Below are 25,104 nucleotides of genomic sequence, written 5' to 3'. Positions count from 1 at the left end.
CATATTTTGAAGTGACCTTGACCCTGAACTATGGAAGATAACTGTTTCAAACTTAATAATTATGTGGGGCACATGTTATGCTTTCATCATGAGACACATTTGGTCACATATGATCAAGGTCAAGGTCACTTTGACCCTTATGAAATGTGACCAAAATAAGATGGTGAACCACTAAAAGTGACCATATCTCATGGTAGAAAGAGCCAATAAGCACCACTGTACTTCCTGTGTCTTGAATTAACAGCGTTGTGTTGCATGACCTTGGATGACCTTGACCTGTCACATGTATTTTGGTAGGAAAAATGTGTAAAGCAGTTCTTAGTGTATGATGTCATTGCTAGGTTTAGCTGAAGGTCAAGGTCATGTAAAGGTCAAGGTCAAGCATGTGAGTCGTATGGGCTTTGCCCTTCTTGTTGTTCCAGAGGTGCGCACTGGACAGCCGTGCGACGGTAGTGACGATCAATGCAACATGGCCACCGTCTGTGCTAACACCACCCTCAATAACCAAACCACAAAACTCTGTGGTGAGTCGTGTGCATACTGTTTTCTACAGATATCTCCCTCTCTCTGTCTGTGTGTGTGTGTGTGTGTGTGTGTGTGTGTGTGTGTGTGTGTGCGTGTGTGTGTGTGTGTGTGTGTGTGTGTGTGTGTGTCTCTCTCTCTCTCTCTCTCTCTCTCTCTCTCTCTCTGTATATCTCTCTCTGTCTCTCTCCTTCTCTCTCTCTCTCTCTCCCTCCCCCCCCTCTCTCTCTCTCTCTCTCTCTCTCTCTCTCTCTCTCTCTCTCTGCATATGTCTCTCTGTGTCTCTCTCCCTTCCCTTTCTCCCTCTCTCTCTCTCTCTCTCTCTCTCTCTCTCTCTCTCTCTCTCTCTCTCTCTCTCTCTCTCTCACTTTTGATAAGCATGCCCCCCTGTGAAACCACAAAGTTAAACACCCCTCTCTGCCCCCATGGTTGACTGGGCTGATTGTTGAAGCTATGGCTCTGCATGATTTTTTTAAAGCTAATAATATGAAAGCTGAGTTTAAGAAACAACGGAATGAAGTGATAGAGTTAAAGCGTCAAGCAAAAGCAACTTATTTCAATACATTAATTGAAGATAAAAAATAAAAATAAAACTGTTTAGCGTGCTGTTAATGAAATCTGGGGTAAAACCAAAAAGAGTTCAAGCCGAGCTGTCACTTTTATTTCCCCAGATGATTTTAATAATCATTTTATATCTCTTGCTGATCGGTTAAAAGATTCTGCAAATGGGGGAGATCTAGATTTGAATTAAACGGTTCCCAATGAAAATTAAATGAGTATTTTAACGGAAAATTGAATCCAGAGTTGTTTTTGACTAGTAAGTGTGAGTGCTGCGAGTGCTGCGAGAGACGCTCAGGATGTTACATGTGTTTTAATGCAATTCTAATTCTAAGTTTACAGCAAATATGAAGCGGGCTAGAGTTATTAGTTTTAAGTGCAATCGTTTAATTCTTAATACATGTGATGTTTTTATGTCTGTGATCGCCTGACACTGTAAGGCAATTTTCCTTGTTTTTATGAGGACAGTAAACATTTTGAGTCTTTTGAGTCTTGAGTCTGAGTCTTTTTGTAGCGGTGCATGAGGTTGGTAAGATTCTAGAAGCTAGGCCTTAAGAAAACAAATATCCATGGGTCCCCACATAATCTTTCCTTATTTGTTAAAATTAGCTTTGCCTTATATTGTGGAACCACTTACCTATAATCTTTACATAAAGCAAAACACATTTTCAAATTTAATAAAGAGAGCAAAAGTTGCTCCAATTTCTAGAGGAGGTGATTTATCCAAACCGTTAGAAAAACATATTCACAAGAATTTCATCGAATACATAGAGAGCAGAAGCTTTTTTCATGAATTTCAATCAGGTTTTCGGTCAAATTATTCTTGTCAAAGAGACCGTACCACACTATGCGAAACCTGGTTTTCTGCAATGAAATGTAAATTGTCAACTGTAGAAGCTGTGAATTGCGGAGTGCCTCAGGGGTCAGTACTAGGGCCTCTCTTGTTTTTTTTTTTTTATATATATATTAACGATTTGCCCTTACAAATATCAGATAGAAGCGATTTTTTTGCCGACGACTCTTCTCTTTATTCAAGTGGAAAAATCGGCTCAAGAAATCGAAAATTCCCTTCAGACTGCTTTAAACGACGTGAATAACTGGTGTAGTTCCAATGCTATGGTCATACATCCAGCGAAAACAAAAAGCATGGCCGTTGCGACACGGCAAAAACACCAGCTTACTCCGCTGAAATTAAAGCTTTCTCTTGGTGCAACACAAATTGAACAAGTTCAAGAACACCGGGTGTTAGGGGTAATTATGGTCGTGAACTCAGGTGGCAGGCACACTTACAGTATATGTGTAAGAAAGTTAAAGCAATTTGCTGATAGAAAAACTTTAGAAATGTTTCACCATGCTCATATAATGCCTCACATGAATTATGTTTCAACTCTCTGGGATGGCAACAGTGATGTCCACTTAGGGAAATTAAAATCTCTCTATCGCTCAGTGTATGTCTGTCTGCTTTTCTGTAGCCACCTGTCTGTTACAAATGGAGCACACGTATGTCTACCCCCCGCGGGTTAGGGGGAGTCCCATATTGGTTGGGACGAGAAAGAATTTACCCGATGCTACCCAGCATGTCGGAAGAGGCGACTAACGGTTCTGTTTCTCCTTTTACCCTTGTTAAGTGTTTCTTGTATAGAATATAGTCAATGTTTGTAAAGATTTTAGTCAAGCAGTATGTAAGAAATGTTAAGTCCTTTGTACTGAAAACTTGCATTCTCCCAGTAAGGTCATATATTGTACTACGTTGCAAGCCCCTGGAGCAATTTTTTGAGTCACTTGAGAAAAAGTGACTCTATGTAATCGGTCAGTGTTAGTCTGTCCGGCCGGCCGTCCGGCCGGCCGTCCGGCCGGCCGTCCGTAGACACCACCTTAACGTTGGACTTTTCTCGGAAACTATCAAAGCGATCGGGCTCATATTTTGTTTAGTCGTGACCTCCAATGACCTCTACACTTTAACGATGGTTTCGTTGACCTTTGACCTTTTTCAAGGTCACAGGTCAGCGTCAAAGGAAAAATTAGACATTTTATATCTTTGACAAAGTTCATCGGATGTGATTGAAACTTTGTAGGATTATTCTTTACATCAAAGTATTTACATCTGTAGCCTTTTACGAACGTTATCAGAAAAACAAGGGAGATAACTAGCCTTTTCTGTTCGGCAACACACAACTTAACGTTGGGCTTTTCTCGGAAACTATAAAAGTGACCGGGCTCAAATTTTATGTGAACGTGACTCATTGTGTTGTGAATAGCAATTTCTTCCTGTCCATCTGATGCCTCATATAATATTCAGAACTGCGAAAGTGACTCGATCGAGCGTTTGCTCTTCTTGTTTATTAGTGCTTTTGTGAACAAGAAACAATTAACAAGTGGCTCTATCCCATCTCCCCCCTTTCCCCTATCCCATCTCCCCCCCTTTCCCCGTCGCGATATAACCTTGAATGGTTGAAAACGACGTTAAACACCAAATAAAGAAAGAAAGAAACACGTATGTCTGTTACAGTACTGCGGCCTGGTCAGTCGTGCGACGGAGCCAACACAGGGCTGTGTGAACCCAACTCCGTGTGTGAAAAGAAGGAATGCAGTGAGTATGTCTGGTTTTCTTTACTCACCTGAGTAATTGGTGAGTATGGGGATTCATATGTGTCTGTCCGTATTGCCGGTCGACCGGCCGTCCGTCCGTCCGTGGACAAAAGTAGGTTATCTCAGATGTTTTTCAAGCTCCACCTCTGAAACTGTGCAGACGTTTAGGCTTTGATGTTCGCGAGAAGAGACCACCGCTTTGGTTGACCCTCGTCAAAGTTTTGAGGTCACTGCGGGGTCATGTTCGTTTTATAAAAAATGAATTAAAGCCCCAGTCTGCCTCAAATGGTTTACAGAACGATTTAAATCTTCTCACAAAAAAAGCAGTTCTAACCTTATGGAACACACTTGCAATAGCATTAAGTGACACAGTTCGTTTGAATGGCTGTTTAGCTTGCGTAAACCCCACACCAGATTTCGTAGTTTATTTTACTCCTGAGCCATCGTGAACCTGTGTGATCCACTTTCCTTTTTTTCACAATTTAGTCGTCAGTTTGTGATTTCAATGCGACTCGCTGTAGCTGCAATAGCACGTTATTGTGTACCTAAATAGATGATCCCTGCGCCTTGAGTCCGAGTCTGGAGATATGCGCGCGATATAAGACTTCATATATATATTACCTCTGAATCTAAAATGCAACAAACGACTGCGAGTCTCACGAACTTATCGGCGGCGGTTGGCTTCAAAGAAGCAAGCGCTATGCAGACAATTCGTCTTTATGGGAAACACGACCTTGCGTGACGTGCTTCCGGGCTCCCTTTTTTTCAAGAAACTTTCAAAACTTCGAATTGTACTGATCTTGTCTTGATAAAAAAAAAGAATTCTTTTCTGATTTAAGAATTTTTGTGTAACAAGCTGTCAGTTTTTTTATTAAGATTTTAAAAGTTAGTTCTACCGCCAAAACGAGGCGTCCGATTTGTTTCATTGTAAAACCGTTCTGACTGCACGGAATAAATTCTTTGAAAAACGCTCGCTCTTTACGGAGGGCACATAGGATGTTCTCAAACGGTGAATGTTTAAACGAAAGGGGGTTGGTACTGTGTGTAAAGGTCTGACAGTGTCTGTGACCAGAAACTGATGGTTTACGTGAAGCTGAGTGTGGCTTTAACGTTGAGGTTATCTCGAATGGGTTTGAAGCTAGAGCTTTGAAACCTTGCACACTTCTAGGGTTTGATAATCTCCCAACTTGACCAACGTTTGATTGACCTTCGTCAAGTTGTGGGGTCACAGGGGGTCATATTCGATTGATAATAACTTAACATGGACGTTATTTCAGGCGTTTTAGAAGCTTGAGCTTTGAAACTTTGCACACTTCAAGGGTGTGATAATCTGCAAACATGACCCTAACTTGGGTTACTCCCGTCACATGTTTGGGTCATAGCGAGGTCATGTTCGTAAAAACATTACGTTGATATTATCTCAGTTATTTTGGGAGCAAACCTCCAAATTTCACACAAGTGAATTTGTTGATAATTTGCAGCCCTGACTGACATATGGCTTGTTTTCATCAAATTTCAGAGTTACAGCATGAAAATGTTTGTTGGAGAAGATTTTCACCCCTGAAAAATCCACTGACCTATCAAGAAAATAAGTCTTGTGGTCATCAAGCTATGATGTCATATTATTTGATTTGGTCACAGCTTAGTGTCTAGGTTTTCTTGAGTCTATTGGTGATGAGATCATGTCATGATGTCAAAGTCTCAGACATGAGGTCACGCAAGTGTCTGAGTACACATATAATTTGTCTGGGCTACCCAAAATTCAATTAGGTCAAGAAAGTTAGTAATTATTATGATTTTCTTTTTTAAATCTCTTGTTTCGAAATTTGGTGAATGTTGAGTATGTCAGGCTAGTGATTGTGGTGAGAATGAGTTTGGGGGTTATGCAAGTACATGTATGAATATGTGAAATATTCTTAGGGTTGAATAACTAAATGGATTAATACAGGTCTGTCGGACGTGATAGTTCTCTTGAACATCATTAAATTTTTATGAAGCTGGAACAGCTTCTTCTTTTTTATTTCCTTTTTTTTTGGGGGGGGGTGGGTGGGGGGAGGGGGGGGGGTAGTTTAAAGATCTACAAAACCCTAAGAAAATCAGGTCTTATAATGAGGGTAAAATGACAGAGGTTTGGCACACAATATCTTTTAAAACAGGGTCTTGAAAATGTCTTGTTGGGGTTCCTAAAAAGGGAGGGAGTCTTTCAGGGAGGGGCAGGGGTAAAGAAGGCGAGTCGTGTGTAAGCATTTGCTTTTTTTTTATGGAAACAAGGAGTGCACGTGAGTATGTCTGTCTTTTTATGGAAACAGGGAGTGCATTGAGTGTGTGTCTTTTTATGAAAACAGGGAGTGCAGTGAGTGTGTCTGTCTTTCTATGGAAACAGGGAGTGCGGTGAGTGTGTCTGTCTTTTTATGAAAACAGGGAGTGCAGTGAGTATGTCAGTCTGTCTATGAAAAACAGGAGTGCAGTGAGTATGTGTAAGTCTTTTGATCAAAACAAGGGGTGCAGTGAATATGTCACCTGAATGAGAAAACTGGGAGTACATTTGGTCAGCATTTGTTTCTCCAACAACAGAAGCCGTTGTTGGTATGTGTGCTTTCTTTTTGTAAAAAGAGAGTGCAACGTGTCTGCTAAATGTGAAAAAGGGATTGCAGTGAGTATGTATTGTGTGTGATGATGTCATTGCTTTGTGAGAAAAGAGGGTGCAGTTGGTATTGTTCTGTTTGTGTTTAACCAGGGAGTGCATGTGATGTGAAAACGGAGGGTTCAGTAATTGTGTCTTTAGCAGGCATGTTTATTGTTTTCAGTGTTTGCCATGTGTCTTTACGCAGGCATGTTTCTTGGCATCAGTGTTTGCCATGTGTCTTTGCGCAGGCATGTTTCTTGGCATCAGTGTTTGTCATGTGTCTTTACGCAGGCATATTTCATGGCATCAGTGTATGACATGTGTCTTTACGCTGCATATTTCTTGGCATCAGTGTATGCCATGTGTTAAGACGCAGGCATATTTCTTGGCATCAGTGTATGCCATGTGTTAAGACGCAGGCATATTTCTTGGCATCAGTGTATGCCATGTGTCTTTACGCAGGCATATTTCTTGGTATCAGTGTATGCCATGTGTTAAGACGCAGGCATATTTCTTGGCATCAGTGTATGCCATGTGTCTTTACGCAGGCATTTTTCTTGGCATCAGTGTATGCCATGTGTCTTGACGCAGGCATGTTTCTTGGCATCAGTGTTTGCCATGTGTCTTTACGCAGGTATGTTTCTTGGCATCAGTGTTTGCCATGTGTCTTTACGCAGGCATGTTTCTTGGCATCAGTGTTTGCCATGTGTCTTTACGCAGGTATGTTTCTTGGCATCAGTGTTTGCCATGTGTCTTTACGCAGGCATGTTTCTTGGCATCAGTGTTTGCCATGTGTCTTTACGCAGGTATGTTTCTTGGCATCAGTGTATGCCATGAGTCTTTACGCAGGCATGTTTTTTGGCGTCAATATTTGCCATGTGTCTTTACGCAGGCATGTTTATTGTCTTGAGTGTTTGGATTGTGCCAAGAATGATCATTTTTTGCCATGCGTCTTTATGCAGACATATTTCTTGTCGTCAGGGTAGTCAATTCTTTCAGTGTTCTTTGCTCCCACTGCGATGTGTGCAACACTGTGTGCTGGTTAATATTGCGGGATCAGCAGAAGCAAACTGTGTGCGTGTATTGTTATGTAATGGCTGCATGTCTTCTTATTCTAGAGCTGAAGCTGTTAACGAGCTGTGCTGGAGACCTGAGCACTTTGTGCAAGGCTGGGACCACGTGTGATAATGGCACATGCAGTAAGTGGAGCAGTCACCTGGCCCTTTCTTCTGCATGCATTTCAGTCTGTATGTACGGCGGGCAGTGAACACTTAGACTTTACGTGTATGTCCGTTTTTACCCCGCCATTCGGGCAGCATACGCCGATTTCGGGGAAAGCATGCTGGGTATTTTTGTGATTCTATTACGCTCCGAACTCTGACATGGATTAATTTTACAGGATCTTTTTCGTGCGCGCTTGGTCTTGTGCTTGCGAGTACACACGAAGGGGGGCCGGGTCCTGATTTGGCCTATATGGTCCGCTGGACCCAACAAGCAACAAGAATCAAAATAAAATCAAACACCCGAAGGGGGATAAGGCACTCGCAGGTCTGCTGATAAGTTGACCTGGGAGACCGGAAAAATCTCCAGTTAACCCACCAGGCAGCCGCGGCTAGGATTTGAACTCACGATCTTCCGATTAGGAGGCCGAGGTCTTATCCACTGCGCCCACGGGCTACTAAAACTATACACACGGTATCTTTAATGTGTGGGCCACTAAAACTATACGCACGGTAGCTTTAATGTGTGGGCCACTAAAACTATACACACGGTAGCTTTAATGTGTGGGCCACTAAAACTGTGCAAACAGTAGCTTTTATGTGTGGGCCACTAAAACTGTGCATACTATAGCTTTAACGTGTGGGTCACTAAAACTGTACATAATGAAGCTGTAATGTGTGGTCCACTAAAACTGCACACTGTAGCTTTGATGTCCAGGCCACTAAACATGTGCACTCTGTAGCAGTACTATCTAGACCACAAAACTGTGCACACTGTAGTTGTAAAGGCTAGGTCAATAAAACAATGTACACTGTAACTTTAATGTGGGGATCACTTAAACTGTGCACATCGTAGCTGTAATGTTCGGGCCACCAAAACTGTGCGCATTGTTGCTGTAATGTTCGGGCCACTAAAACTGTACGCAATGTTGCTGTAATGTTCGGGCCACTAAAACTGTACGCAATGTTGCTGTAATGTTCGGGCCACTAAAACTGTACGCATTGTTGTTGTAATGTTCTGGCCACTAAAACTGTACGCATGGTTGCTGTAATGTTCGGGCCACTAAAACTGTACGCATTGTTGTTGTAATGTTCGGGCCACTAAAACTGTACGCATGGTTGCTGTAATGTTCGGGCAACTAAAACTGTACGCAATGTTGTTGTAATGTTCGGGCCACTAAAACTGTACGCATTGTTGCTGTAATGTTCGGGCCACTAAAACTGTACGCATTGTTGCTTTTATGTGTGTGCCACTAAAACTGTGCACACCGTAGCTGTAATGTTCCATCATTATGTTTAGCGATGCCGTTTGTGATTGATTTATTTGAATGTGTTTTGCGTACATGATTGTGTTTTTATTTATTTGAAGATTCTTTAAATGTGTATTGTTGCTGTAATGAAGATTGTTATATGAGACAGTGACAAAAGGTCAGGTGTCATGTCTACTGTCCCGAATGACATACAATTGCTGACATTTCACCATTGCCAACAGAATAAACAAATAAGAAATAGGTAGAAAATGAATGTGAAAACTGACTTTAATTGTTGATCAGTATGTTCTATACCACTAACAAATAATCTACTTACACATAGCTGTTTGGCAAATGTATGTTGAATGGGACACACTGACATGAAAGTGGAAGTTTGTTTTCCCTCTAGAGAAACTACATATCAAGTTACACTTTTTGTGCTCTTCCATTCCAGTTGGCAATCAATTGTCAACGCATGTTATTAGAAAAAATAGAATGAAAACAGATTAGATAGAATGAAAAATGTACTGGTGATGTCATTTGGGACATACTGACATGAAAACGTCACCTTTTGTCATTGTCTCATATTCAAGATTGATTGTAGGGCGCTTAGAACTATATTAGGATTTTTGCCATATAGATACCCTTATTATTATTTGTAGTAGTATACTGTGTGGGCCACTAAAACTATGCACACTGTAGCTTTAATATCTGGGCCACCAAAACTGTACACACTGTATCTTTTATGTGTGGGATACTAAAACTGTGCACACTGTATCTTTTATGTGTGGGATACTAAAACTGTGCACACTGTATCTTTTATGTGTGGGATACTAAAACTGTGCACATTGTATCTTTTATGTGTGGGATACTAAAACTGTGCACACTGTATCTTTTATGTGTGGGATACTAAAACTGTGCACACTGTATCTTTTATGTGTGGGATACTAAAACTGTGCACACGGTATCTTTTATGTGTGGGATACTAAAAATGTGCACACTGTTATTTTAATGAATGGACCACTAAAACTGTGCACACTGTATATTTAATGTGTGGGCCACTAAAACTGTGCACACTGTATATTTAATGTGTGGGCCACTAAAACTGTGCACACTGTATAATGTGTGGGCCACTAAAACTGTGCACACTGTATATTTAATGTGTGGGCCACTAAAACTGTGCACACTGTATATTTAATGTGTGGGCCACTAAAACTGTGCACACTGTATATTTAATGTGTGGGCCACTAAAACTGTGCACACTGTATATTTAATGTGTGGGCCACTAAAACTGTGCACACGGTGCTTGCAGAAATAGGTTTTGGGAACGAGTGCACTGAGAACAAACAGTGTAAATCCAACACAACGTGCGATGCGGTGCAGAAAAAGTGCTGTGAGTATTGTGACGTTTCGGGCACCGTTAGGACAGGTTGCATGTACAGATTGCCCCTGCATACATACAGATTGTAAACATCAGTCCAACCTACCCCTGTGTGTATACAGATTGTAAACATCAGTCCAACCTACCCTTGTGTGTATACAGATTATAAACATCAGTCCAACCTACCCCTGTGTGTACCGGCACGGTTGGCTTTGTGGTAAGGTGTTCGCCCCGTGATCGGGAGGTCGTGGGTTCGAACCCCGGCCGGGTCATACCTAAGACTTTAAAATTGACAATCTAGTGGCTGCTCCGCCTGGCGTCTGGCATTATGGGGTTAGTGCTAGGACTGGTTGGTCCGGTGTCAGAATAGTGTGACTGGGTGAGACATGAAGCCTGTGGTGCGACTTCTGTCTTGTGTGTGGCGCACGTTAAATGTCAAAGCAGCACCGCCCTGATATGGCCCTTCGTGGTCGGCTGGGCGTTAAACAAACAAACAAAAATACCCCTGTGTGTATACAGATTGTAAACATCAGTCCAACCTACCCCTGTGTGTATACAGATTGTCAACAGCATTCTAACCTACCCCTGTTTGGTTTTTTGTTTGTTTTTTGCTTAACGCCCAGCCGACCACGAAGGGCCATATCAGAGCGGTGCTGCTTTGACATACAACGTGCGCCACACACAAGACAGAAGTCGCAGCACAGGCTTCATATGTCTCACCCAGTCACATTATTCTGACACCGGACCAACCAGTCCTAGCACTAACTCCATAATGCCAGACGCCAGGCGGAGCAGCCACTAGATTGCCAATTTTAAAGTCTTAGGTATGACCCGGCCGGGGTTCGAACCCACGACCTCCCGATCACGGGGCGGACGCCTTACCACTACGCCAACCGTTCCGGTCTACCTACCCCTGTGTATATACAGATTGTAAACATCAGTCCAACCTATCCCTGTGTATATACAGATTGTCAACAGCATTCTAACCTACCCCTGTGTGTATACAGATTGTCAACAGCTTTCTAACCTACCCCTGTGTGTATACAGATTGTCAACAACATTCTAACCTACCCCTGTGTGTATACAGATTGTCAACAGCAGTCCAATCTACCCCTGTGTGTATACAGATTGTAAACATCAGTCCAACCTACCCCCATGTGTATACAGATTGTAAACATCAGTCCAACCTACCCCCATGTGTATACATATTGTAAACAGCAGTCCAACCTACTCCTTTGTGTAAACCAATTGACAACAGCATACTAGCCCACTGCGTGTATACAGATTGTAAACAGCAGTCAAACCTGTTCAAACATTCACGTTATATTCCGCGATACTTGGGTTGGCATACGTAGTTGTCTGTAACACCAGGGGTTTGTATCTGTGTCAGACCTGCTACTGGGCCAGGGCTGCGAGGAGAACCCCGAGGGCTGTGTGACGGGCACCACGTGCAATGAGAGTCGTGTCTGTTCATGTACAACCAGCGGCGCCGTCAACCTTGATACATGCGGTATAGTCTCTCTCTCTCTCTCTCTCTCTCTCTCTCTCTCTCTCTCTCTCTCTCTCTCTCTCTCTCTCTCTCTCTCTCTCTCTCTCTCTCTCTCTCTCTGTCTCTCTGTCTCTCTCTCTCTGTCTCTCTCTCTGTCCCTCTCTCTCTCTCTCTCTCTCTGTCTCTTTCTCTCTCTCTCTCTCTCTCTCTCTCTCTCTCTCTCTCTCTCTCTCTCTCTCTCTCTTTTCCAAGCGTTCTCAGACATTCTGTCAATGTCAAGACGTTTAAATACAGATTTGTTCATTCCTTATTCATGGCACATTTCGTTCCCACTTAGCCTGAACATGTTTATATTTTTGATTCCTAGTTTTTACCTTCACATATTTCAGTGGATTCCTCAGTTCACGGATTTTTTCTTTCCTTGACGTTTTGTGTGTTTTTGCTTGCTTGAAACTGTTTTCATTATGCCCTTGACATTATAAGATGTTTGATGGGTTGTTGACAGACCAACTTTTTTGTCGTCCGAGAGGGAGCATATCGTCTTTTGTTTCATATTTATTGACCAAGGCCGAAAGCCGCGGTCAATAAATATGAAACAAAAGTCGATATGCCCCCCGAGGACCGACAAAAAAAGCTGGTCTGACAACAAACCACCAAACATCGTTTTTGTCATCATTTTGGTAGTGAGAAAAATGGATCACAATTAACACAGGGAGCCATTCTTTGAAACACAGGTTCCGTGCTGATAACCACACGAGTTCCGTGCGGATAACCACTGGCAATCAAAGCTGGCGTGTGAAACAACTTTCTGTATTTTTGAGTTCATAAAATGTTGGGATGAATATGTCAGGTTTGAGGATGCACAGTTCTGTATGTTCCTCTCGGTATTCCACTCCCTCGGCTTTCAGTTGTGAGTATTAAGCTTAGTAATCGAATGTGGAAGCTACGTTTGGTCAAAGGTCACAGAAGATTTGCGTCGTGCAGCGAAGGAAAGAATCGCGATCTTGTTTCCGACTCAGTACCTCTTTGTTTTTCATTAGACTTGTCATTCTGCTTGCTCGGCTTTGTGAGATGTTTGCATATCTTGTTGCTATTTTCTTTGCTTTTATCATCATTTCTTATTTGTGCTTCGTTTATCGATACAACGTCTTGTGCACGGGTCAAAATGTGTGTGTTAGGGGTCAATTGGTTTGACTTGAACTTGACGTTCGTGTTTCTCACACAAAGATACACGCACTCCATGACTTTGTAAGAAGACATAACATGTCGGTAGGTTTCATTTGTTTGTGATGAATTTATTGAAGTAGTTTTGTTTTTTTGTTTACTTTTTCCAGTTTGCCAGTTTGTTTTTGGAACTTTGCAAAGCAGTGTCGTGTCGTCTGTTTAGGTCTGGGGAAACGCCAATGAAAAGAGCCGAAGAATCCTCGAGCGTTTCTATTGGGTTTGCTTTTGATTATCCATGTAATAGGGCTTCCTGCAACTATGGTAACCGGGGATTTATTCCCCGGGGAATATGAGATTTATTTCCCAGGTGCTTGTGAATGAAAACTCGTGAAAATGATGACAATAATATTTGTTGTCATCATTTTCACGAGTTTTCATTCACAAGCACCTAGTACTGGGAAATAAATCTCATATTCCCCGGGGAATAAATCCCCAGTTACCATAGTTGCAGGAAGCCCTATTACATGGATAATCAAACAAAAAAAACTACTTCAATAAATTCATCACAAACAAATGAAACCTACCGATATGTTATGTCTTCTTACAAAGTCATGGAGTGCGTGTATCTTTGTGTGAGAAACACGAACATCAAGTTCAAGTCAAACCAATTGACCCCTGACACACACATTTTGACCTGTGCACAAGACGTTGTATCGATAAACGAAGCACAAATCTATACATATTGTGGCAGTTCTCCTAATTCTACAGCTTATTCTATGTTGTTGTTTCTAAGCTAATTGCCGGCGAGAACTAGTAAAGGTTGTAAAGAGGAACAGAGAGAGATAAATTTGCCTATATGTTTCTCTCTGCCCAGCGTTGCAGACTAGTGCATGCAGTTGATGTTGTTTTTTTCTTTTATGATGTTACCTCGCGTTGTGTTTTTCCCTATCTCCTAGTGCAATGCAAATCTAACCCTAGTCTATTGCTATCTCTTTGCTTTTCCTAAGATTCCGGCTTGACTGGTCAACAATTAATTCTATGAACTGAACAGGAACTCAATCAACTTGAACATCGATCAAACATTAAGGGAGTCCACACATGGGTTGTAATATTTCGAGCAGGTTTATTTATCAAAACGGTCAAACGACCAGCATAAAATGGTAAGTCAAGTACAAATTACATGATACAAAATTCACCTTACAGGCACACGCTTTCGCTCAAGTAAGATGTTATCTAAAATACCTATTCTCCCAACCCCCGAATCTATCTAAGATGAGGTTCTGCAGTCTGACGCCTAGCTAACTAATCCTTGATCCCATACAGGATATGTTTGTTCCCTATCTAGCTAACTTTGGGTGTCTAGAATTTCGATGTGGATGCTACTTATTTTTCCTGGCTGCAAACGGAAGTTCTTTCCTCACCAGGCTAAAGGTTTATTAAAGGGATAGTCTGAGACTTCCTACTGCTATTTTTGATCATTGAGAAACCCAGGCCTCAGCCCTTATCTCGTCAACGATGTTTTTGGCCCTAATCTCAAAGTGCTACTCCTATTTAGGAATCGTACAAGGCGAAGTCCGAACCCGACTGCAATGGGTTTAACCAACGCACATGTACGTCCTCTAGGTTTACTGTCGCCTAACTATCTAAATTTGTCGGACCTACCCGGTCCGATTTGGTTTAGTTTCTATCTATCTACGACGATTTTTCTCCTAGCCTATCTTTTGGATCGCTCGGAACCAGACAATTCGACTGGCCCGAGTGGTGATGATCGTCCTTTGTAGCTAATCGTACTCCTACTCTGCCTATTTGGATGAAAGAGAATCTCAAGATTCTTTACTGCTAGCAATTTACCCCACTCTGTCAAATTTATCCTGCAAAACCTAACGTCCTTTCTTCGCTCCGGTCTTTTATACCTCTTCTTTCCTAGCAACTCTAAAATAATGTCCTGATGTTTCGCATTGGCTAAATTAGCAACAATGGCCGACTCTCTCGCGGACTCATCCGCAGTAAAATATAACCCCTCATTATCCCTACTTTCCCTACAATTACGATGTCCGCAGACATCATTTCATTAACATTTCAACACACTTGCTTGCTCTACAATTTTATTCTATTCAAAAGAGCTTTAATCGCCCATTAGATCAACATTTCGTCTGCTCCGGTCGTCAGACCGTTGTTCGATAGAACACAACTTACGTCGGTTACTAAGCCGATCGTGTCTCCTACCGAGCATTAAAACGGGCTCTAATGACCCAGGAACATATTTATTATAACTTCTCCTACTGCTTAAAACGTTCAACTATTCAACTAACGCTACAATAACAGGTTTGTTAACTTTTCGTCTTATTCCCAGCGTCTAACTTGCTGAGTAAAACAACATGGCGGCTATCGCCCATATCGAAACTACAACTCATTCCTTACGGAAATCCTAACTACATCATTCTCATGCATTATGACATACGGGGAAAAGCTGGCATTTGCAATGACAATCCAGATTCCATTCTGGACTGCCTTTGCTGTTGCAAACTTTATCGTGTTGACGGCAATCCCGTCACACTATAATAAAAGAGAGTGTCTGTCTGTGAGTCTGTCTGTCTGTCTGTCTGTGGTCGCCATACCTCTGAGATGGCAAGAGGCAGGAACAAGATAGTGTGCACGTACACTCCCTAGGTGCCGCAGATGTGCACCTGGGTTTTAGTTTCTTGATGCACTGTTTCCTTTCTCAGAATATGGACCTCCCATTTATTGAATACAGCCTATATGGTGCAAGACCAGTTCAGTGCCTACTGTTCACCTGTAGCAAGCACATCATGCCAGTGATATTAGAGACTCGCTGTTGCTCCTATGAGGGGAAGAAATGAAGAATGAAAAATTAACTGGACAGTTCCGGAAATTTCTAGAAGGTAAGGGAGATAACTGTTCACCTGTAGCAAGCACATCATGCCAGTGATATTAGAGACTTGCTATTGCTCCTATGAGGGGAAGAAATGAAGAATGAAAAATTAACTGGACAGTTCCGGAAATTTCTAGAAGGTAAGGGAGATAAATAGTACATATAATAAAAGAGAGTGTCTGTCTGTCTGTCTGTGGTCGCCATACCTCTGAGATGGCAAGAGGCAGGAACAAGATAGTGTGCACGTACACTCCCTAGGTGCCGCAGATGTGCACCTGGGTTTTAGTTTCTTGATTCATTGTTTCCTTTCTCAGATTATGGACCTCCCATTTATTGAATACAGCCTATATGGTGCAAGACCAGTTCAGTGCCTACTGTTCACCTGTAGCAAGCACATCATGCCAGTGATATTAGAGACTCGCTATTGCTCCTATGAGGGGAAGAAATGAAGAATGAAAAATTAACTGGACAGTTCCGGAAATTTCTAGAAGGTAAGGGAGATAACTCTTTTTTGTCTGTGGTCGCCATACCTCTGAGATGGCAAGAGGCAGGAACAAGATAGTGTGCACGTACACTCCCTAGGTGCCGCAGATGTGCACCTGGGTTTTAGTTTCTTGATTCATTGTTTCCTTTCTCAGATTATGGACCTCCCATTTCAGTATTGAATACAGCCTATATGGTGCAAGACCAGTTCAGTGCCTACTGTTCACCTGTAGCAAGCACATCATGCCAGTGATATTAGAGACTCGCTATTGCTCCTATGAGGGGAAGAAATGAAGAAAGAAAAATTAACTGGACAGTTCCGGAAATTTCTAGAAGGTAAGGGAGATAACTCTTTTTTTGTATCCAAACAAAGGAGGTAAAGCTAATGATAATGGGATAGCGAGCGTCTTAAATTGCTACAGGGCTCCGCTTACTCCCGGGCGAAGCCGGGCTTAACTGCTAGTAAGAAATAATAATAGCAAAGAAAATAGCAAGAAGGTATGCAAACATCTCACAAAGCCGAGCAAGCAGATTGACAAGTCAGATATCAACTTTTGTCTTTATAGCCAACAATGCCAAGTCAATATATGGCACACGTGTTAATCAATTTTCACGCCGATCAGTAGGACTACCGTGCGAAGAGATCCTGACTTCCTTCCATCCAGTGAACGTGGGCTTCTTCGTGGACTTGTTTATTCAGCCATGAATTAATTCCACAGTGTCAGTCGAGAATTATTGATGGCCGCAGGAGCGGACATCTATTGCAATGCGTTCGGAGAGGTGACATGAGTCGTTTGTTACCGTTCTCACGAGATCAGTTGTTGAAACCAACTTTGTTATCTGTGCTGTTCCGGAAATGAGCTGCGCTTTTTTGGAATTCAAACAGTATCATGTCACTGTTGTCCCAATTGCGCTGTTTCGGAAATGAGCTGCACCTCGTCTGTCTGTTTATAGCAACACACACTGTCTGTCACGTACACTCCAGGATGCAACTCTCTCTCCGTCTCTCCCTCGCTCTGCCTTCGTGTCTGTGTGTAGTCATTTTCTCTCTCCCGGTGTTCATTTATCTGTTTCTCCGTCTCGAGTCACTCTCTGTCTATCTGTCTGTCTGTCTCTGTCTCTCTCTTTCTCTGTCTCTCTCTCTCTCTGTATGTATGTCTTTGTCTGTGTCTCCCTCTGAACAAAGAGTGCATCCCTACATACGGACCGTAGGGATACACTCTTTGCTCTCAGTGAGTCTCTCCGCCTCTTTCTTTCCACGTATGTCTATGTGTGTGTGTGTGTCTCTCCCCCCCCCCCCCCCTCTCTCTCTCTCTCTCTCTCTCTCTCTCTCTCTCTCTCTCTCTCTCTCATCCGACTCCTGGCACGCAGGTCAAAGCAGAGGTGTCAGTCTTGTGTTAACTTGAGTGCACGTGTACCCAGCAGGAGGGGGGTGATTCGGGTCAGAAGTTGGGTTAACTCGACCACTTGGCTTATGGTGGAGACAGCTGGAAGATCTCTGAATATAATTGAAGAGGAGTAGTCTTCCTTTCAGAAAATGTGTACTCTGCCTTGTAGATAAGAAGTTTGTGCTGTCCGGGCTGGGTAAAGGGAGTGGCCGGGGAGGGGGAGTGGGTAAGAGAGGGGTAAGAGAGACGAAAGAGGAAACTGGACAGGGAAAAGTCACTGCCTGAAGCATTCAGTAAAGCCAGAAAAAAAGAAAGTAGGACATGTAGGTTTTCAATACATATTTTTGCAAAGTGTGTGTTCATGGCTGCTTTCATGGGGTGCCTGTAGGCTCAGGAATTTGAGGATTTCTTTTATCTCTCTTTTTCTGACACCGTTCATTTAACGTCATTTTTACAGGGCAGTTTTTTTCCTTCCTTTCAGTTATATGTTGTGGTAGTTTGACCTTATTGTTTTAGTACAAGAAGAGCTCGTTCTCCAGTAGCAAAGACTCACTCAGTCCGTCAGTGTGTCTGAGTGCATGTGTGTAATGGGGGGAGGGCCTCTCTCGTGACCGGCCACCTGCAATGTACGGACAGGTACTAGGTTTGCACTGGCCCTATGGTGTCCATTCATGAGAGGGACTGCTGTTGCAGTAAAACTAGTGTGATACTTAAGTAATCAATTTATCCACTTGACTATATTCACAACAGGGACTTATCACTCTTCTTTGCATGTTTTTATGCCTACGTATTTTCAAATACTCTGCAACACATGTAACCCAAATACAACATGTGCCCGTACACCAGGGCCGGACCCAGGGGGGGGGGGTTCCAGGGGTTCCGGAACCCCACCCCTGGAAAAAGCATGTACCTTGCTTTGACTTTTACTAGTTTTAGCACCAAAACAATGCTGCTCTTAACCCTCAAAACAAGGCCCAGAATGCACCAGATTGCACAGATTTTAACCGTTTTTCAAAAATTTTCCAGGGGAACATGCCCCCGGACCCCCCTTGTGGCTTCGCCACTTCGCTGATTTGCCCCCCCAAAAAAGGAGGAACCCCCCCCCCCCCCCTTACCACTCATTTGGTCCGGCCCTGTACACTACCGCTTCTTTGTGAAAACATTGCTTCGGCCATGTTGATTTTAATCAACCAATTTTCTTGTTGGTTGTCCTTCCATGACGTAGCTCGTTCCTTCTGCAGCACCAAAGGCAAAGTACGTGGGGGGAGCCTGCACCGTGAGCGGAGATCCAGACACACCGGACTGCAACCCTGGCGCTTTTTGCAACCCCATCGGGAAGTGCCAATGCAGCCCAGAGTTTGCTTTAGAGCGAACCAATTTCACGTGCGGTAGGTCAACAGCTTTGTGTCTTACTTTGTTCAGTGATGCCTGAACCTGTCAGGGAAGTAGGATCGACTATACTTTATTTCACCCTGTCTGTTGGTTTGTTTGTTTTTTTGCCTGTAGTAGTTTATTACATTTAGTCAAATTTTGACTAAATGTTTTAGAATAGACGGGGAATCGAGACGAGGGTCATGGTGTATGTGTGTACGAATGTATGCGTGTGTGTGTGTGTGTGTGGTTCAATTCCGAGGAAATTACTGCGCCGATGTTCATGAGACTTTACATAAACATTCTTCCAGATGATATCCCCGGACCATTTTTGAGTCACTTGAGAAAATGTGACTCTATGTAATCGGTCAGTGTTAGTCTGTCCGGCCGGCCGGCCGGCCGGCCGGCCGTAGACACCACCTTAACGTTGGACTTTTCTCGGAAACTATCAAAGCGATCGGGCTCATATTTTGTTTAGTCGTGACCTCCAATGACCTCTACACTTTAACGATGGTTTCGTTGACCTTTGACCTTTTTCAAGGTCACAGGTCAGCGTCAAAGGAAAAATTAGACATTTTATATCTTTGACAAAGTTCATCGGATGTGATTGAAACTTTGTAGGATTATTCTTTACATCAAAGTATTTACATCTGTAGCCTTTTACGAACGTTATCAGAAAAACAAGGGAGATAACTAGCCTTTTCTGTTCGGCAACACACAACTTAACGTTGGGCTTTTCTCGGAAACTATAAAAGTGACCGGGCTCAAATTTTATGTGAACGTGACTCCCAGTGACCTCTACACTTTGACGTCTGCTTTGGTGACCTTTGACCTTTTTCAAGGTCACAGGTATGCTTCAGGTATGCATTGTGTTGTGAATAGCAATTTCTTCCTGTCCATCTGATGCCTCATATAATATTCAGAACTGCGAAAGTGACTCGATCGAGCGTTTGCTCTTCTTGTTTTCCTTCTTTTCATCCATACTGACATAGGGAGGGACTCTTGGTGTGTGAGAGAGAGGGAGGGACCGCCGATTTGTCCTACGCTGGGGGTATGCAGTGCCTTGGGTGGTTGACGACTGTGCTAATATAATGTTGGCAGGATTTATCTTCTTAAATTCTTCACATGAATAAGAAGCCTTCGTGGTGTAACGGATATAACATTGCGCTTCGGACCACACCGGGCTGACACGTGTGGGGCAGGTCACTGGGCATGCACAGCACATGATTCACGGACTTTCATCCTTCAGTCAGTTAACGCTCGTTTTCATATGGATTAGGTTCCTACCCGCAGTGAAAGAGGAGATTTACATACATACATTGTCTAATATGAAATGTGTATGTTACAAACAACTCATCTATGACACTAACCTGTCCCACCACGGCCTTTGCTTTTATTTACCACGCTGTACTGTCAGATTATTGCTTTAATCTCTCTCTCTCTCTCTCTCTCTCTCTCGGAGTTACCTGCCCCTGGCAACCAGCGAGCAGCATCAACTTCGAGCTCCCAAAACTTCATCATTTTTACGTGTGTGTGGAACGCTAACATCGTCTAAAATGTGTGTACCAGTGGCTTTTGAGTCTGTGCTTCGAACCCTGACAGAAAAATGCCATCTTTCCACCTGGGACATTCATTGCAAAGGAGAATGTACAACACTCATTGTAAGGTGGAACAGTGACAGTGCAGCGGCCATTGAAACCCAGTCCGTGCAGCGTGGTGTGACCCGATACAGAAAAAAGTCACCGAGTGAGCTCAGGCGTGACGTGCAGCATCGAGACAACAACAAACAGCACAACCACAGGCACAGGAATCTGCGCCTCACACTGAACCCCATCAAGGTACTGTGCAAGAAAATGACATTACCACAAATGGCACGACCCAAGAATCCCGCGACATAGGTCTTTTCCAAAGCCCACCCCCACCATCCCTCTCGCAAATGCCCTCACCAGGATGCTTCGAGTCACCGGGATGCTTCGAGTCACCGGGATGCTTCGTCACCGGAGAAGGTGGAAAGGGAGGAGAAGAAAATAAAGGGCCAAAGTGACGCTGAAAGTACTGAAAGTCTACATGGACATTTGAACGAAACAGAAAACGAGAACTTTGACGAGTTTTGTGATGCTTTTGACGCCCCTGATTCAGACAATGACAGTGTGCAACAGGTCTGGGATGATCAGGTTGCCGGGCTAGAGTTCTACTTGACAACATTCCCAGCCGAAGTTAGGAACGCTGTCATTTCGTCTGAAACTCTCCATGTTGTGAGAAACATTGTGGTTGACCAGAGATACGGAAATAATTCACTACATGCTGTAACTGACTCGGCAGTGTTCGAGTACAACATGACTGAAGGGCAGGTGACAGACTGGTGCCCCTTTGGACTGAAGGGCGAAAACCCGTTGGCCGTATACGACGGCGTAAGAAGGTGGCCAAAAGCCGATCACCTGAGGTATGCCCAACATATCGATAGAATGAAGGATCATATTTGTGCCTGTTGTCAAGTAATCAAACAAGTAGGCCAGAGTGACAACCCTGACGCTGTCGCCCGTGACTCCTGACCGGGAATGCAGGGATAGTGCCGCATTGCACCACAGGCGGAAGGTATCGTCCACTGGACTACTACTATCACAGAAAGACTATAAGGTACGTCACTCACCTTCGAGTCTTCTGTGTTCTTGGAGTCGCTTCCTGGGGAAAAATATTGTTCAAGACGGTTTGCCTCTTCCTACAGTCTGTGTAAGGTCAAATAAATACAGTTGAATGATTGTTTGAACTATTATGTGCCTTTAGTTTTCAGCTTCCGTCCGGTGCAGGTTGTTTTTAACCATCATTTGGACGAATTTTCGTTTGCGAGCCGCTAATATCCACTTTGCGTCAAATCATGCATCCGCATACCAGCGCACATTGGTTAATAACAGGATATTCGATGATTATTTTCCCGTGGGTAGCTTCCCTTTGCTGCACAATATTTACATATGTTTTAGACCAATGAGCGCTGGTATGCATATTCGGTGCGGATGCATGATTTTTGTTGTACTATTGCTACATGTTCGATTGCTACCAGCTTGTACTTATAATTACTTGCATACTATGCATTTGATTTTATGAATAACCACATATGTATGCTCTTCATGCCTCATCTTCATCATCATCATCATCATCATCATCATCGTCATCTTTATCATCACGTGCTGAAGTTTTCTGACTTTTTAACTTTTTCATTTTTCATTTTTCATTTTTATCATTGTGTGTTTGTGCGTCTCAAGGACAGATTGTAAGAAAAGGCGTAGCCTTAAATCTTAAAGTTCAATTCAATTCTCTCTCTCCTTCTTTATCTCCTTTGTTTGTAACTTTACCTTCACTGAAAACGTTGATTGTGTTGATTGTGTTGACGTGTGAAGGTCAGGGAGTTGGCAGTACGTGTAACGCGACGCACTGGTGCGTGACCGGCACGACGTGTGACCCCAACCGCCTCTGCAGTGAGTAGCATGCCTGCGACCTGGGGTATCTGTAATAGTATGGGTATAGTATGGGTGTATGACCTAGGGTATCTAGTATCATGGGTATGACCTAGAGTATCATTTAGATTCTAGTCAAAGTTCAAGGTCGCAGCGGGGAAATTTTTGTCAATGTCAGTTTCTGAGCTTTGAAACTGTACACGAACCCCAGGTTTGATGACGGGCAGACGTGACCCAAGTCAGGTTGACTGTCATAACATTTCAAGGTCACAGTTGAGTAAAGTTTTGGTCGAACAATGAAAAGCATAATTTTCTTGAATGTTTTTTGTAGCTAGAACACATGCTTCTGGGGTTTCATGATTCTAAAAATTAACCAAGTCTTGTTGATCTTGTCGACATTGCAAGGTCACAAGGAGCTCAAGTTTGTGTGACTGTGTAGGACAGTATGTTTTTCCTTTCGGTTTATGAAGCTAGAGTGCCAGATAATTTCTGAGTTATAAGACGAAGGTGAGTCCTATAAAAAAAAAATGTGTTTGTTTGTTTTTCTTTTTTTGAAACCGCACCCTTTCATTGCAAAATATTGTCGATTAAATATCTGCTTGTTTCGTTTTTCCATTGTAATTAAAGAGCTGGAAGTGAAACAGAGGTGTGATGGCAGGAACCTAGGCAACTGCAAGGTCGGCACGTTCTGTGACAACGGCGTCTGCCGTGAGTATTCCGCTGTTCTCTGCTACATACATCCCTCCCTCTCCCCCCACTCTCTCTCTCTCTCTCTCTCTCTCTCTCTCTCTCTCTCTCTCTCTCTCTCTCTCTCTCTCTCTCTCTCTCTCTCTCTCTCTCTCTCTCTCTCTCTCTCTCTCTCTCTCTCTCTCTCTCTCTCTCTCTCTTCTCCACTTTTTTGCAACGTACTCGTAAGTATTCGCAGAACATTCGTAATCATCACAATGTATTTGTCACGCTCGCACGGCTCTTACACTGTGCCGATTATCCTTGCGAATATGAACATGCTGTATTCGGCAAAAAAGAGACGAATGGACAGGGAAAATATTGACCATTCGAAGCCTTACGAAGCCTTGCAAATGTCTTAAGAATGGCTGCGAGTGCTTGCAAATGTCAACCTATCTTTGCGAATGCATACGAATCCATATACACTTTTCTTGCAAACGTCTTACGAATGGTTGCGAGTGCTTGCGAATGTCTACCGATCATTGCGAATGCATACGAATCCATATCCACATTTCTTGCGAATTTCTTGCGAACGCGTACGAATGGTTGCGAGTGTTTGCGAATGTCTTCCGATCATTGCGAATGCCTTGCGAGCGCTACGAATATCTTTACGATGAGTACGAATGGCTTGGGAATACTTACGAGTACGTTTCGAAAAAGCGAAGAATATGCCTTCCTTGTGATTATTAGGAGCATGTTGCTAATATTCGCAACAAGAGACGAATGGTGGCGAATGGTTAAGAACATTTTACGAATGTCTTGCGACTATGTCCCAATCATTACGAAGTATTGGCGACTTCTATTCGCAAGAGCAATTCGGCACAGTGTAAGAGCAGTATTACGAACAATGCGAATTGCATAATCGCTTTTTTCGAAAAATGTTTGCAAGCACTCGCAACACTCGTAAGGCTACTCGCAACGTTCGTAATACATCCGCAAAAAATTCGTATATGGATTTGTATGCATTCGCAATGATTGGTAGAAATTCGCAAGCACTCGCGCGATCGCAACCATTCGTAAGACATTTGCAACCATTCGTTAGGCTTCGAATTTTCAATATGTTTTCTTGTCCATTCGTCTATTTTTGTTGTGGCGAATACAACATGTTCATATTCGCAAGGATATTCGGCACAGTGTAAGACAAACATAAGCGAAAACGGAATACGAATGACACCGAGTCAAACTGTCAACCAGCGATGCGCAATCCAGTATTAAAACGACAGCAACACTTTTGGTCTTTCTACACGAAGGAATGCCCATGCATCGTTTCTTCAAAGATATCTCAGTATGCCCGCTACATCGATTTTACAACTTTTGTTGAAAAAACATGTTTACGCGCATTTTTTCCATAGTTGGAATAAGGAACGTCGCAGAGGAAAACACTGACAAATATTAAATAATACGGGCAAAGAGTACTGAATAGTGGATGTGGGGTTGGGCCTCAGTGTCAAAAGCCGGAATTGGCGTTGTAACGAGTCAGGCGGATGGTCGTTGGCATTTGCTATAAGAGTCAGGTGTCCATGCTACCGGTGTTAAAAGTGTCAAAGCTACAGGTGTCAATATATCCATGCTCTATGTGTAATAGCGATGTGATGATCGCTACACGTCTTTCAGAGCTGAGCATGGGTCAAGACTGCCATGGCACCAATCGAGATGCGTGCGGGACGGGAAGTGTCTGTGACATCACCAATACCTGCAGTGAGTGTTCCAGTTGCTCGCGCGCACGCACACACACACACACACACACACACACACACACACACACACACACACACACACACACACACACACACACACACACACACACACACGGTGAGAACACGGTGTACCTTGGTGTTACAGAACTGAGTCATGGCCATAACTGTGGCGAGGACCATGTGTGTGTGGCTGGCGCCAAATGCACCAACAACACTTGCACATGTATCGATGGAACATCCACCCAAAAAGGATCTCTTTGCGGTAAGCATACCCTATGTAGTGTTCAACCCTTGC

The 25,104-nt window shown here is 43.1% G+C and overlaps 1 protein-coding gene across 1 annotated transcript in view; it reads left to right on the top strand.

Moving 5' to 3' along the window:
- LOC138948360 (uncharacterized) overlaps positions 1-25,104 on the top strand; it is a 139,897-nt gene that overhangs the window by 81,543 nt on the left and 33,250 nt on the right. The window contains exons 19-28 of the mRNA XM_070319892.1: positions 423-524; positions 3,590-3,670; positions 7,414-7,494; positions 10,078-10,158; positions 11,537-11,656; positions 18,805-18,951; positions 22,330-22,407; positions 23,014-23,094; positions 24,727-24,810; positions 24,955-25,071. Of these exons, the coding sequence (XP_070175993.1) occupies positions 423-524; positions 3,590-3,670; positions 7,414-7,494; positions 10,078-10,158; positions 11,537-11,656; positions 18,805-18,951; positions 22,330-22,407; positions 23,014-23,094; positions 24,727-24,810; positions 24,955-25,071 (972 nt within the window). The remainder of the gene's footprint in view (positions 1-422; positions 525-3,589; positions 3,671-7,413; positions 7,495-10,077; positions 10,159-11,536; positions 11,657-18,804; positions 18,952-22,329; positions 22,408-23,013; positions 23,095-24,726; positions 24,811-24,954; positions 25,072-25,104) is intronic.

The sequence above is a fragment of the Littorina saxatilis genome, linkage group LG15 (genome assembly GCF_037325665.1).
Source record: "Littorina saxatilis isolate snail1 linkage group LG15, US_GU_Lsax_2.0, whole genome shotgun sequence".
NCBI classification, from domain to species: domain Eukaryota; kingdom Metazoa; phylum Mollusca; class Gastropoda; order Littorinimorpha; family Littorinidae; genus Littorina; species Littorina saxatilis.
The sequence above is the reverse complement of the archived record's forward strand: the minus strand, read 5'-3'. Positions and strand labels throughout refer to the sequence as shown.